This window comes from Podarcis bocagei (assembly GCF_964188305.1).
Source record: "Podarcis bocagei genome assembly, chromosome: 16".
Taxonomy (NCBI): Eukaryota; Metazoa; Chordata; class Lepidosauria; order Squamata; family Lacertidae; genus Podarcis; species Podarcis bocagei.
Genome location: NC_138142.1, coordinates 19,940,653 through 19,955,919, shown reverse-complemented (window position 1 = coordinate 19,955,919; position 15,267 = coordinate 19,940,653). Strand labels below are relative to the sequence as shown.

Here is a 15,267-nt window from a genome sequence, read left to right as displayed (position 1 = left end):
CAGGAAGTAGCTCTCATTTGATAATGTCCATTTCAAAATAATTCACATCAATAATGTACATTTCAGAAAAATGTGTGGGCATTTTTGATGCTCTTGTGGGGATGGCAAATCACAGCACGTGGATGCAGTCTAGTAGGTAATGCGATGGTGGAGAAACTCCAGTCGGCTCCTCCACGATCTCTGCAACTCAGCAAACACCCAGTGGGAATTTAAAATGGAGCTTGTGCCTGTCTGCCCACCATGTTGTGGCTGGGTCCCCAACATGGTCCCATGGCAGCCATTTTGAATTGTGCCACATACCTCATGGCAGCCATTTTGCGGCTGTCTCAAAATTCCATATGTGCCCACTGGTTCCCAAAGTTTTGAAAACCTGAGCTATCTCTCCCACTGCACCCGAGTTCTGAGTCTCTAACCACCTGGAAACCCTGATGGCACCCAGTGGGTGTCATCCAGCAACACCTCCCTCCCAATACCTCTCGAAGCCGCCCTGTTCTTCCATCTCGAGTTTCTTCTGTCCTGTTCCTCTCCTTATTTCCTGACTTTTTAAAGTGTTCCCCTCCTTGCACACCTCTTTCTATGTAGTTTCAGAACAATTAGAAAGGGAAGTGTTTATTAAAAATATTGTCATTTCCCAGGAACTCAGGGCCTACATACAGTCCTATACAACACAGTTTGGACACAGGTTTTTCACAACGAAACATCCCCCACAACTTCCGTTTTGGAGACCCCAATGTGATGCTAGCATATTTCTTTATGACATTTTTTTTAAAAAACCCAACAACACCAAAATAAAATATAGATGATTATGTGTTATGCTATCAACTATACTATTGGGACTGGCCTTTCATTTTCTGGAATGTGTTTGGAAAGAGAACTCTTTTTGACAAAACAATTCATCTAAAAACTTTTCCAATACAGATGCAGACTTCTAGTGTGTGCGCAGAAAGGAATTGTTTTCACAGGCTTGCACCCCATGTTAGTCCTATTCAGAATAGACACATTAAAAATGAACCCAGGTTAGGCATGCCCATTAATTTCAGTGGGTCCACTCTGAGGTCTAGCATTAGGGGTGCTAAAACTGGGGGGGGTTTCTAAAAAAAACAACTTTCGTGGTGTCCTGTCTTCTCTTAGGAGACAGAAGCTGTGTACATGCCTTATACTAAAAATATATGTCTTTCCCCAAAGAATCCTGGGAGCTGTAGTTTGTTATGGGCATCCTCTCAATGCTCAGCACCCTTAATGAACTACAGTTCTCAGGATTCTTTGAGGGAGGAGCCACATGCTTTAAACATATATAGTGGTACCTCGGGTTAAGTACTTAATTTGTTCTGGAGGTCCATACTTAACCTGAAACTGTTCTTAACCTGAAGCACCACTTTAGCTAATGGGGCCTCCTGCTGCTGCCGCGCTGCCGGAGCACAATTTCTGTTCTCATCCTGAAGCAAAGTTCTTAACCTGAAGCACTATTTCTGGGTTAGCGGAGTCTGTAACCTGAAGCGTATGTAACCCGAGGTACCACTGTATTCTTCTTCTTTGGTGATCACTTGGTAGCCGAGTAAGATTGTCTTCCATGAACACAGTCTTAACAGTGAGTCCATCTCACCATGACAAGGTGATGATCCTGCGAGTGAATTTAGAACACGTGGCGCATAGGGCAGTCAGAGGACGCATAACAGGAGCTCCCCACACGGAAATCGGTTTTGCACTGGCATCATGCTCCATTTTGGGAACAACAACAAAAAAGTCGCAAGCCCACCATTACAGTATGTGCTCTTTTGAGGTTTGCAATCCAAATGCAGCCTGGAGTCTGGAAAAGTGATGCAAGCGTGGTTTTTTTTGGTTTGTTTTTTTTAAGCCCACTGCTGAGAAATTGAAATAAGCAGGTGATTAAGAACTGAGTGACTGCACTGTTTAGTTGCTTAATTCCTTAACCCACTTCCAGGGCAAAAAGCCCACAGAACGAAAGGTGCTTACTTCTAAGTAGACATAAGAAGAGCCTGCTGCTGAACCAGATCGGCCCGCCCTGTCCAGCACCCTGTTCTCAATAGTGGAAACCCGCAATCAAGAGTAAAGCCACTCTCCCCTGCTGCGGTTTGCAGCGGCTGGCATTGCTGCCTCTGCCTGTGGAAACAAGAGAACATAGGCATTGTGGCTACTGTAGTTGTAAAATAATTGTCCTCTTTTAAAGCCACGTTGGCGGCCTCACTGCTGAGTAAGCAGTGCCGAAAAGGAGGGACTGAGTAAACCAACTCTGCACAGACCGGCAAAAAGAACAGAGAACTGAAACTCATTCCTACCCCCCCCCCACCCTCAAACAAAGAAACACCACTAAGGACTTTGCAGAAGCAGATGGGATCTGAGTTCTAATCTCCCCCCCCCCCAGCTCCTTCGTTTCTGGTTCCTCTTTAGCGACGCTCCCTTGTCTCGTTGCTAAAGCACGTGCAAGTCGTAGAGGATCAGCGCCGACCGGCCTCGCAGATCCCAAACTGCCATGCCCAAAATGGCTGCGCGCTGGTCCTTTTCTCTCGGCTGACGAGTTGCCCATCCGGCCGGTGCAACTCCATGCACGCAGCCAGCCTTGTGCTTGGTAAAAGAAAAAGGAATAGGGGGAGGGACGGGGGGGGTGTTCCCTAGTTTTCTCCAAGCAATGTTCTTGCCCAGTGGGAAAGAATTGCAAACAGCCGAGATTGAGGGTGAGAGGCTGCAGATCAAAAAGGAAGGAAGGAAGGATCTGGCTGCCTTCATCCCCGTCGTGAGATGCTGGGCCGGTGGATCTTGTTAAAAATCTTGGATCAGCTCAGGCGTGCAAGCTTTGCTCCCAGAAATTATCTCCTGCACAATCGTGAAAGCTGCAGGGATCCTCTTTTGCATATGCCCCCCTTAAGTTATTTTATTTGTGCTCAAAACCAGTTGCAGCTTTTTCAAAATGTCATCTAGTTGCATCCTGCAGCACTGAGTTCCATAAGTGACTTGTGCATCGTGCATGCTTTTTGGGGGCTCTTCTGAACCAGCTGGGTTTCACTCTAAAAGGTAAAGGGACCCCTGACCATTAGGTCCAGTCGTGACTGACTCTGGGGTTGCGGTGCTCATCTCGCTTTACTGGCCAAGGGAGCCAGCGTACAGCTTCCGGGTCATGTGGCCAGCATGACTAAGCCACTTCTGGCAAACCAGAGCAGTGCACAGAAACGCCGTTTACCTTCCCGCCGGAGCGGTACCTATTTATCTACTTGCACTTTGACGTGCTTTCGAACTGCTAGGTGGGCAGGACCTGGGACTGAGCAACGGGAGCTCAACCCATCGCAAGGATTCGAACCGCTGACCTTCTGATCAGCAAGTCCTAGGCTTTGTGGTTTAACCCACAGCACCACCCGCGTCCCTGGGGTTTCATTCTACATGGGAAGAAAAACTGTGTTCCAGCGTTGATGAGGGACAATCCTCTCACCTATAAGACCTTTAATCGCGGGATTGTGAGGCACCCAAACCAATTGAATGCAGAGTTGGATGTGCAGTTTGACAATCCAGGGCCTTCCCGATCTTTTGGTGGCTCCCATCAATCAGTTGTGGTCCAAAAAATCTGAGGAGGCAGCCTTGGACTGAGCATAGGTCCATCTAGCTCAGTATTGTCTACACTGACTGGCAGCAGCTCTCCGGGGGTTCAGACAGAGAATGCTGCCAGCCCGACCTGGAGTTGCTGCTGGGGGAATCAAAGCTGGGAACTTCTGCATGCAAAGCAGATGCTCAGGCGCTGAGCTCGGTTGGTGAGGGCTGATTCATAGGATCAGGCCAGAGCAACTTGCCACAGCTCAATTGCCCTGTGGCCAAATTCATAATCGGGGTAGTTCTGACAGGTTAATCTGGGCAGTCAGCAGGAGCCATTAATTAGGAGCTACAAACCTGAGGTCCCCCCCCCCCCGTCGCCCCCTGCATAATCCCAGGAACCGTAGTTTGTTAAGGGCGTTAGGAATTGTAGCTCCGTCAGGAGTTAACTCAGGATTCTTTTTTTTTAATAAATTTTTTTATTGGTTTTTCACAATTTATATAAACACAGACAATACACAATGCAGGCATACAAACACACAAACATACATGTACAATTTCAAATCCTTTCTTCTTAAACCTTACCGACTTCCCCATACCTCCCCTTTCTGCATCCCAATTCCTAAATTCGTTTCAGCAAATCCTCCCCCTTAATTTTATCTAATTTTCCCTTGTTCTTTTCTTTTACTTAATCTTTCCCAGCTGTAATCCCCTATTTTCTATAACCTAAACATTTTAGCACTCATTAATTTTACAGTATTTCTTAAGATAAATTTTAAATTTCTTCCAATCTTCTTCCGCCGTCTCTTTCCCCTGGTCTCGGATTCTGCCAGTCATTTCAGCCAGTCCCATATAGTCTGTCACCTTCATCTGCCTAACTCAGGATTCTTTGGGGTTGCAGGCCTGACTCTTAAAGTGCCATAAATGTGAAAGCCCCACAAATCCCAGAGTCTTTACTAGATGTACGCTCCTCTGAATAACCAGTGATTAAAAGCTTTAGCAAATGGATGGCTTCTTGCCTTAATATAACCCTGCCGTTTTCTCCCTTGTCTTTTCCTTCCCCTTAGGGGCATGCTGATGAAGAGCCTTTGGACCAGGCCATGGGGGTTATGGCGCCCCCCAGTTGCATCGTTCACCCTCATGGTGCTTCTCTGCCTATTCTGGTTGATGGGCCTAGACGAAAGCTTGGCGTTATCGCCTAACCTCCTGCTCAGCAGCCCTTTCCAAGGTAAGCCACCTGAGGCTCCTGCCCGCTGGCGTGTTGCCTCCCTAACCGTTCTGGGCTCCTTGGGTCCAGCACACCACTCTCATCCCACCCCCACCCCCGAAATCCCATGTGGGTTTTTATTGATACAGTGGTACCTCAGGTTACAGACGCTTCAGGTTAGACTCTGCTAACCCAGAAATAGTACCTCGGGTTAAGAACTTTGCTTCAGGATGAGAACAGAAATCGCACGGTGGCCCCATTAAAGTGGTACCTCAGGTTAAGAACAGTTTCAGGTTAAGAACGGACCTCTGGAACGAATTAAGTTCTTAACCAAGGTACCACTGTACAAACTGTTTTTATCCTGCCCCCTTGGAGCAAAAAAAGGCTCCCATGCTGATAACAGCAAAGTTGCAGGTTCGATCCCCACATGGGACAGCTGCTTTGCAGGGGGTTGGACTAGATGGCAATTAGGGTCCCTTCCAACAGGATTCCAGGGCAGCTGACAGCTGTCAACAACCAGTCAGTCCCTGCTCTCTGGGTTACGATTTTCAAGACTTGACAGAAAAGGGATTGGGTGGGGGTGGGGAGAGAGAGCATCCGTCCCTGTTTCTTGGTTACAGAATTCTTGGCCACTACGATGTAAACTTGCTTCTGCTAAAAGATGGATATTTATTCAGTGGGATGATAATAAAATGCCCCTCGCCTCCTCTTGAACAATGGCTAGAAGACACGACTGCTCTTGCAACATACAAATGGATGGCTTTTAGATTTGTGGGTTCGCAAATATAATGAGATTTGGAATGCCTCTATAAAAAAATATATCACAAAGGCTAGTTAATAATTTTATACTTGTTAGAATAATTGTACACGGCAGCCCATTGCGCGTGCTTCATCTGGGATTCCTGCATTTCAGGCGGTTGTACTGGATGAACCTTGAAGGGAACGTTCTTTCACATGTGGTGGACTTGTAAAAGAGTAAAGAGAATTGGGAAATAATCCATAATGAATTGGAAAAAAACATTTTAAAATACTTTTCAAAAAACAACAACCAGAGAGTCCTTTTTGTTGGGAATAATTCAGATGGAAATTCCCAGGTGTCAGAAAATGTTATTTATGTGTGCCACTACTGCGGCCCATGTTTTATTTGTCCCAAAATGGAAAACGAGCCAGGTCCCAACTAAAGAAGAATGGCAACTTAAGCTGACAGAACATGTGCAGCTTGTGGTCTTACCATATAGAATAAGAGAACAAGAACGACGTACGTTTAGAGAAGATTGGAAAATGTTTATTGAATACATGGGGGTAAATTGTGTACACTTGAAAACATTGGCAGCGTTAAGATAAATTCAACAGTGCAAATAAGTTTTGATGGATGTCATAATGGAATGGTTTAGTTTATGTAAAATATGCAGGGATTTGTGATATGATGCAAAATGAACCATGGAGAGAGGAGAAGGGAAGTCATTGATATTTTAAGGCTGTTTAAATGAGTACAGTGGTACCTTGGGTTACAAACACCTCAGGTTGCAAACACTTCAGGTTACAGACTCCGCTAACCCAGAAGTAGTACCTCGGGTTAAGAACTTTACCTCAGGATGAGAACAAAAATTGCACCGCGGTGGCAGCAGGAGGCCCCATTAGCTAAAGTGGTACCTCAGGTTAAGAACGGTTTCAGGTTAAGAACGGACCTCGGGAACGAATTAAGTTCGTAACCAGAGGTACCACTGTATTTTAAATTGTAAAACAGAAAATTTAATAAAAATTATATATATATAAATAAATAGGTGAACCTTGGGGTCCCTTCCAACTCTACAATTCTGTATCCATATATTGTATTTTACCACAGTTTCAAGCACTCCCCCCCTCCTTTTGCCCTTGTTTTGACTTTTTTCCACTTTATTTCCTGACCGAAAATTTTCAATAGGACGAATTTAATAATAATAATAATAATAATAATAATAATAATAATAATAATAATGGCATGTTGTTAACCACCCCCTGCCTTTCCTCCCTGCAGCGTATCGCCTCGTGACCTACTGCCTGTGCCTCACGGAGGCTCCCTTGTTCTTCCTCAACCTGCTCCTCTTTCCGCTGCTGAGTTGGCATCAGGAGCGACGCCAGGGCACTCTGCGCTACCTCCACTCTTCAGCACTTGGCGCTTTCGCCTCGGCCCTCCTCTACCTCCTCCTAGCATGGCTGCAGGGTGCTCAGGCCGGCTCTGCTGTTGGGGGCTATACCCCCGTGCACCTGGCCTTGCTGGGGTGCTCCCAAGGGCGTCGGAAACAGGGGGGTCCCCGCAAGTGGGCTTCCCCTCCTCTGCTGGCTGTGCTGCTGCTGGGTCTGAGCTGGATTCTCTCCCCCAGCTCTCCTTTCCTCCTGCATCTGAGTGGGCTGCTCACGGGCCTCGCCTGTATCCTTTCCGAAAAGATGGGCTTGGGGGGGTGTTTAACTGCTGGTTTATGGTGCATCTTGTTGGTCTTTGTGAGATCAGGAGGTTGGACTGGGTGGGTCCAGCAACCAGGGTCTACTTAGGCCAGGGGTCTGCAACCCGCGGCTCCGGAGCCGCATGTGGCTCTTTTACACCTTTGCCGCGGCTCCGGGGCGGATACTAGCGAGGGGAGGAGGCGCATTGTGCGCCCCGACACTCCCCACTGTGGCGGGCGCTGTACTGGCTGTGACGTCGCATGGGGGCAGTGCGTGCGTTAGTCACACACCGTCCCGACGTCACCTTCCCGCCCGCCCGCTAAATTGTAAGGGGCATGTACGCTGGTCACTGCATTGAAAGGGGGCATGTACGCTGGTCACTGTTTTGAAGGGGAGTGAAGAACACACACACACAAAAAGGTAACTTGTTAATTTAACGTTTATTTCTATGAAGAGGAGTAATTCTGAGGGGTCAAACAAAGAAATAATTTTAAAAAGTGACAAAAAAGTTATTTTTATAATGACGAGTTTTGCGGCTCCCAGTTTTTTTTTCTTCGGAAACGGGTCCAAGTGGCTCTTTTTGTCTTAAAGGTTGCAGACCCCTGGCTTAGGCTCTCATTTCCCTTGACGCCACAGTCTGGGCCGGGGTCTTCTCCCCGCTGGAATTATCAGAGAGACGCCTGGAAAAGCTGCACGGTGGGATCATCTTTAAGACCCTCCTGGGGAGAGGCTCTTTCCTCCAATTCGTCCCACCCCCGGCAGGACCTGCTGAAATCCTCCCCACCGCCGACCCAGCCGCCAGGAGAGACAGGTGAATTTGGATCCCAGGCTTTCTTTGTAGGGCTGGGCGGGCGAAGGGGTTGTCGTTTGGAACTTAATAATAATAATAATTTTTATTTATACCCTGCCCTCCCCAGCCAAAGCCAGGCTCAGGGCGGCTAACAAGCAATAATAAAAACAAGTTGAATGAATACAACCTAAAAATAAGATTAAAATACAGCATTAAAATATTGAAACAATAAAATATTAAAATGCAGCCTCATCACAGGAGGAGAAAGGAAAAAGGAAAAAGAAAGAGGGGGAGGGAATCAAATTGGCTCCAAGCCAAAGACCAGGCGGAACAACTCTGTCTTACAGGCCCTGCGGAAAGAAATCAGATCCTGCAGGGCCATGGTCTCATGAGGCAGAGCGTTCCACCAGGTCGGAGCCAGAGTTGAAAAGGCCCTGGCTCTGGTTGAAGCTAAACTAACTTCCTTAGGGCCCGGGACCACTAGGGTGTTGCTATTTATGGACCTTAAGGTTCTCCGTGGGGCATACCAGGAGAGGCGGTCCCGTAGGTACAAGGGTCCTAGGCCATGAAGGGCTTTAAAGGTCAAAACCAGCACCTTAAATCTGACCCTGTACTCCACCGGGAGCCAGTGCAGCTGGAAAAGCACTGGGTGAATATGCTCCCATGGCAGAGACCCCGTGAGGAAGACGAGCAGCAGATTTCAGGCAGGAGACATTCCCTGCCCTGTTTGGAGACGCCGGGGATCGAACCTGGGAAACTTCATATTACAGTCGTACCTTGGATCCCGAACACCTTGCAAGTCGAACGCTTTGGCTCCCGAACGCGGCAAACCCAGAAATGAGTGTTCTGGTTTGTGAACATTCTTTGGAACCCGAACGTCCGACGCAGCTTCTGATTGGCTGCAGGAGCTTCCAATCGGAAGCTGCACCTTGGTTTCTGAACGTTTTGGAAGTCGAATGGACTTCCAGAACGGACTCTGTTTGACTTCCAAGGTAGCACTGTATTGGGGAATGATTTGTAATGAAATGAAAAAATTGTTTAAAAGAACATCCCCCCTCTAAAGGCCCAGAGGCGTTTCTTCTGAGTATGATACAGAGGTAGCCAGGGGGCGAAAAAAGCTATTTATGTACCTAACGACTGCAGCTCAGATTTTGTTAGCTTGGAAATGGAAGGTGGGAGAAGCTCCAAAGAGGGAAGAATGGCAGCTAGAAAATGATGGAATACGCAGAGCTAGCAGGCCTAGCCAGCAGGGCAGGAGAACAAGAAGAATGGGTATATAAAGAGGAATGGAGAACATTTGCAGAAAAACCATTGTAAGCAACTGAAAACGCTAGCAGGATTATTGTAAATTCAACGGTATAATTTGGATTAAGATATAATGGAAAGGGGGAAACCAGATGGAGGAAATATAATACCATCGTACCTTGGTTCCTGAATGCCACAAACCTGGAAGTGAGTGTTCCAGTTTGCGAACGTTTTTTGGAACCCGAACGTCTGATGGGGCTTCCGTGGCTTCCGATTGGCTTCAGGAGCTTCCTGCAGCCAATCAGAAGCCACAAATGTTTCCGAACATTTTGGAAATGAGAAACGACTTCCAGAATGGATTCCGTTCGACTTCCGAGGTACGATTGTACTCAGTTAATTTTGGAAGTACAAGGAACCATGGAAGGAGGAGAAGGGAAGTCGTTGGCTGTATTGTTCTATATTTAATTGTGGGGGAATGTATACCTGAAAATATAATACGTAAATATTTGGGGGGTGGGGAATTGGGAACCTTCTGCAGGCAAGTGGTCCACCACTGAGCTTCAGTCTTCTTTGGCTGAAGATCACAGCCTTACCTATCTTTTTCTCTCTCCCAGGATTCCTCATTCTCCGGAGTCGCCAACCCAAGCATTTCCCCCAGCAGATTTCCCTACGCAGCCTCTCTTTCTTGCTTCGCCACCTGCCTCTTATTGGAGTGGAGAAACTGCAGCGCTGGAGCAGGAATGCAGGCAGTCAGTTGCTGCTGGTTCCCTGCCTCCCTTCCCCATCCACCATGGGGCTTTAGGTGCTCCTTTCTCGGCCCTCCAAGGATCCCTGATGGATGAAGAGCTGCTCCAAGCCGGGATCCAGGCTTCTCTGCAGGATATGGCAGAGGAAGAGGTGAAACTTTCCAAATCTTCGGTTTCTTCTCTCCGGTAAGGGTTTCCCGGGGGAAAGGTAAAGCTTCCTTCCTGATGGGGTTTGGTGGGGCATCAGAGAGATGGATACAGTGCAATCGCATCTCGCATGGGGCTTTGGCTCAAAGAGTTCTGCGTGTCTCTGATTGCAGGTCCCCAAACACTTAGAGCCAACCCTGTGGCTAGCAGGGGTAGGGGGACATTTGGTAGCAGGTAACCCCAAGGGGACCAGACAAAAACAGAGCTTTGAAACACTCTGCCTTGCTTTGGAAGGCAAGGCCTGCTCAGCACACCAACTCCAGGTGGCTAGAGATCTCACGCGAGACTTTCTGGGATCTTGGATGGCTCCGTGAGATTTCACATGAGCACCCCAGAGCTGGCATGCTTAGCAGGCCTTGCCCCCCGAGTGAAGCAGAGCTTAAAAGCTCTTTTCGCCCCAGGCAGACAACAGTACGTTTCCAAGCACAATTCAAAGTGTTGGCGCTGACCTTTAAAGCCCTAAATAGCCTCGGCCCAGTATACCTGAAGGAGCGTCTCCACCCCCATCGTTCAGCCTGGACACTGAGGTCCCGTTCCCTCCCTGCAAGAAGCAAAGTTACAGGGAACCAGGCAGAGGGCCTTCTCGGTAGTGGCACCAACCCTGTGGAATGCCCTCCCATCAGACGTCAAAGAAATAACTATCTAACTTTCCGCCCCCTGCCCTTTCAGGCTCCAGCAGCTCCAGAAAATGGGCTTCCCAACCGAGCGGGCAGTTGTTGCACTGGCAGCCACAGGCCACGTGGAGGGTGCCGTCTCACTGCTGATCGGAGGCCACGTCGGAGACCAAGCCGTGGTGACGGCAGAGAGCCGCTCTGCTCATCGCTAGCAACCTCCTCCAGGCACCAGCCAGCGAGTAGAAAGAGGTTGGCAAGCCAGCCCGAACGGTGCCAGTGTCCAGGCCAGAAAACCAGCCACGGCCGGTGAAGTTGAGCGGTGATTTGCTGTGGACTCAACTGGGAAGGAAGGAAAGCGAGACCCACCATTGAAGCCAAGGCCATCCTGCTGCTATGGGGTGGCTGCCGTACAGCCCAGCCAGGCTGGTGCATCACAAGGGCAAGAGTGAGAGACAATGCACATATATCAAGGGCTGCAAGTCACTTGGGAAATCCTCCAAAAGGGGAGACCCAGTGGCTTCTTCCATCCCATCCTGGGGATTCTTGGAATAACAAAGCCAGAGGTTTCACCTGATTGCAGTCATTTTTCCACGTGTTCCATGGGTGTTTGTGGAAACCATCTCCCGAGACGTGTCAGGAGGTGGTGGGAACATGGGCAAAGGCCGCCCCCAGCGGCCAATCCGTCCGGGCTGCCATGCATTAGGCGTTCGTGAAAAAGGGACCTCTCTCTGTGCCTGTGAGCTCCGCCAATCACCTGGGAGTTGTAGCAGGGATCTCAGTTCCGGGGTTCCGAGTTTGACCTAAAGCATCCAGAACTCAAATCTGGGCCTTGCTCATACAGCCACTTTGAAGGGGTGGAGCAGGGCATTCTCACCACATGCAGAACAGAGTCATGTCTGCACTGTATGTTTAAAGTACTCTTAAAACGTTCAAAGGAATAACAGATGACTGCGAATTCTGCATTGCAAGGGGGTTGGGCTGGATGACCCCGTTGGGTCCCATCCAATTCTGTGATTCTATAACAGTTCCCAGGATTCATGTGTTGGGGGTGGGAGCCACAACGTCCCCCAAATAATCCTAGGAACTGTTGTCCGCCATGGGGGTTCCCAGTGCTTTTTTTCTGGGGGGGACGCATACCCCTAAACATTTTGTGAATCTTTGTACTTTTGTCCATTTACTGTATTTATTTTCCCCAATTTGAACTATAAAATGGTGATTTTCTTGAGTCAAAATGAGACTACCCCTAAACGGTTTTTTTAGGGGGGGGGACTGGGTGTTCCTAACAGCTTTCAGGGCTGTTCACAAGCTACAGGTGCCAGGATTTTCTGGGGGGGAGCCATGACTCTTAAAGTAGTAGGAGAGGACTTCAAAAAGTCACCTTTGCCAAGCTGATGCCTGATGGACATTTAACAAAATGCAGCAAAGGATCCGTACAGAGAGCATCATCTTAGCTCAGGCTTTGAGGCAAGGTCCTCCACACTCCCTTCAATTCAGGCAGAGGCTCCTGTTCAGTGAAGCTTTATTGACCTGGTCCCTGTTATCAGCCAAAATCCCAGAGAGTACATACATTATATGGAGGCAGACACACATAGATACACACACACACACATCCTTCTCTCTCCCTGATCTGCTTTGCCCACAAGACTTTGCATTAAGAGTAGTCTGATCATCTCCCAGGTGCTTGAGGCTTCATGGCAGCACCAGCAGCACCTCCCCACCTGTTCCAACATCCAACCTCGCTTTGAATCACCTTCGCAGCCCACTTGACAACTTGGGATACACTACTTGCGTGCGGGATCTGATCCGGTCGCTAAAATTGCACCCGGGGATCCAATCACAAAGGACTTATGCATGCAAATCCTTTGTTGGGACAGCCACTGATGTAGTTCTTACAACGTCCGCACTGTTCAGCGCTGGCAACTTCTACCAGGGAAGGGAAAATGTTTGTCCTCTCTCCACAAACACATACTGCTGGGCATCCCGAGCGAAAGTGAAGCCCTAGGAACCCCTTTGACCTGACCCTCCCAGAGCTCCCCATTCTTAGGAAGCGAGTGGGGAACTTTTGTTTTCCCGGCAAAGATATCATGACGTCTTCCACAACTGCGGTTGAAAACAGTAGTCCAGAAAAGCCCAGTTTCTCTCCTCGGTTATCCTTGCCTGGGCCAGGCTAAGGGGGGAAATGGGCGATTCAGGGATCGGGAGAAATTTAGTAGAAAAACTAGTTAAATTTCCAGGTCAAAGTCCCAAGCGGCAGAAAAACAGCAAGTTACAGGAGAGGGTGCAGTTGTGCTGTGCAGGGGGAAAATATCCCCATTAAATAGCACCAAGGGATAAACGGCTTTCCCTACCAGACAATCAGGCGGCCGCAAAGAATGCTTAGCGGCTTAATTGTGGCAACAGTTTGTGGGGTGAAGGCGTCGGGTGCATCGCAGCAACCATTACAGAGACACACACACACACAACCCTTTGCGCGAAATAAATATGGAAGCAGGCTGTGGGCAAGCAAGCGCCCTCCTCAACACACGCCTCTCCGCTGCTTCTCCGTGGGGGGGGCAGTCCAAAGTGGGAGGAAGAGGGCTGGGTCTTGGGGGGGCACCCCGAAAGAGGCCTCTCGTGCCCTCCCCGAAAAGGATGCTCTTCGTCTGCACCTGCCAACGGGCAGGCCAACGGGCCCCTCCTCATTTCCTCTCCTCCTCGCTCCTCTGAGAGAGGTGGTGGGAGATCATCTTGTAGGCTGCCAGGCTTTCGTCGCGCTTCCCCCGGTCGTAGCCAGGCATGCTGGTGGAGGAAAGGCCCAGTCCGGATCCTGGTTCCGGTTCTGTCAACGGAGAGGAAGGACAAGCAAGAGTCAGAGCTGAGCTGCTTTTCGTCCGCTGCCGAATTTGGCAACCCAAGAACCTCGGTTGTCATTTTGTGATCTTTTTAAAAGAGAAAACAAGTTTCTGGTTCTCATGGTTCCAGAGGTGTGAAAAATGTCTAGGTGGCTCAAGTGGAAAACCCACAGCTGCCCAGATGTTGCTGGAGTCCCATGCATGGCCAGCAGTCAAGGAGGAAGGGAGTTATAGTGCAGCAACTTCTGGAGAGCCTGCAGGTTCCCTATCCCTGCTCAAGGAGAACAAACAAGGTGTGAGGTGCTCCTTAGGGATTCTGGGGGTCCCTCCCGCCATGCCTGTATTCAAAGTTGACTGCAAGATCCAGTGTCTTCTTAGAGCAAAAGGCTTGATTTCCTTAATGTAAAAAAAACTAACTGCTGTTCCAAATGAATCTGAAGTGGGGAAACTGCAGAAGGAATCTCACCTTAGAATGAGCCTATCTCAGCCTTGGGTTCCCCAAACATTGTTGTGCTACAACTCCCAGCCACCTTTGATTCACGCTGGCTGGTGCTGGTGGGAGTTGTGACATCCGAGGACACATGGGTGGGGGAAAGCTGCCTAACTGGGTATCTAGCAACATTGCCTGACCGCAGCAGGCAGGTGGAACCCTCACCTGCAGGGGCAGTGTATCTGAATGACGGGGAACAAGAAGCAGGGGAGAAGCTGCCCCCATCGTATGTCCTGATTTGGAGCTCCTGCTACAAACAGAATGCTGCAAAGTCAGTCTCTTAGCTGCAGTTAGCCAGCGGACTCCCCTACTCAAACCTCTGCACTGGTTCCCTGCTAACATCGTTCTCGGATTGGCTGGGGCATTCCCAGGTGGGTGAAGAGGCAGATCAGTGCTGAGCCGACCTCCTCCAGGCAGGCTTAAGCTACAAGGTGCAAGCTGACTTGAGAGGAGACTGCCACTGAGCATGCACAGACTTCCATCGGAAAGGCAGGCCCGCCCCATGCTGTTGGATACCCAGCAGTCTGACAAATCCAACACACCCTCAAGCTGGCGTTAACTTTTGGTGCAAGGCAAGCAATTTTTATTTATTTATTTCTGAGCTCATGCTTGGAGGGGTGGGGAGGAAGAGGAGCAGTCCCTCCCCACCTCAGCCATCACCAGATGTATCCCCCTTAAGTCTCCCTCTACCCCACCACACCCCAGTGGCTATGGGTCAGGAAAGGCAAAATCCCACATAAAAGCAGCTCTGACTGCAGCAGGGCTATGGAGAGGGGGTATTAAAAACCTGGACATTGTGGACTAGTGGCATGCAGAGTTTGGGATGACGGGGAAGGAGAGAAAGCCCATGTCTGCAAGCAAAGTGGGGGGGGGGATCTCCTGGCCATGGGCTCTCTGCATTGGTGAATGCAGCATGCTAGGGAAAAAGGGAGAGGGAGAGAGGGGGAGCCCCCCCTCTGTTGTTACCTGGCCAGATGATAGCTTCCAGCAAGGTGACCCTCCTAGACAAGAGCTTCAGCTGGGCCTGCTGCTCTAGGAAGCTTCGTAAGCTAATGGCCTGATGGGAGATTGAGAAGAGCAGAGCGGAAATTCATTCACCCTCGTTATGGGGAAAGGGTGGAGAGGAGGGGGGAGAGGGAAAGGGGTCTGAATCGGGAATCTTTGGAGGGGTGTGTG

The 15,267-nt window shown here is 49.3% G+C and overlaps 2 protein-coding genes across 8 annotated transcripts in view; one reads left to right on the top strand and one right to left on the bottom strand.

The window, feature by feature from the left end:
- The first annotated feature begins 2,377 nt into the window (after window positions 1–2,377).
- RHBDD3 (rhomboid domain containing 3) lies at window positions 2,378–12,002 on the top strand. Of its 3 annotated transcripts, none has more exons than XM_081175000.1 (6): window positions 2,378–2,587; window positions 4,605–4,765; window positions 6,762–7,154; window positions 7,805–7,979; window positions 9,818–10,100; window positions 10,826–12,002. In XM_081175000.1, exons 2-6 carry the CDS (start codon window positions 4,609–4,611, stop codon window positions 11,078–11,080), a joined length of 1,263 nt encoding a protein of 420 aa, XP_081031126.1. In that variant the 5' UTR covers window positions 2,378–2,587; window positions 4,605–4,608; the 3' UTR covers window positions 11,081–12,002. The 3 variants fall into 3 exon arrangements, with proteins under 3 accessions (XP_081031126.1, XP_081031124.1, XP_081031125.1); XM_081174998.1 differs by lacking the exon at window positions 2,378–2,587 and adding an exon at window positions 2,607–3,030; XM_081174999.1 differs by lacking the exon at window positions 2,378–2,587 and adding an exon at window positions 2,608–3,030 and having other exon boundaries at window positions 9,818–10,135.
- A 270-nt stretch (window positions 12,003–12,272) lies between these two features.
- EMID1 (EMI domain containing 1) overlaps window positions 12,273–15,267 on the bottom strand; it is a 71,740-nt gene continuing 68,745 nt past the window's right edge. For 2 of the 5 annotated variants that reach the window (XM_081174983.1, XM_081174982.1), the window contains exons 15-16: window positions 15,058–15,148; window positions 12,273–13,588 (exon numbers count right to left, since the gene is read on the bottom strand). In XM_081174983.1, coding sequence (XP_081031109.1) covers window positions 13,449–13,588; window positions 15,058–15,148 — 231 coding nt within the window. In that variant the 3' untranslated portion in view covers window positions 12,273–13,448. The remainder of the gene's footprint in view (window positions 13,589–15,057; window positions 15,149–15,267) is intronic. The other 3 variants (XM_081174985.1, XM_081174984.1, XR_014002957.1) reach the window with 2 other exon arrangements.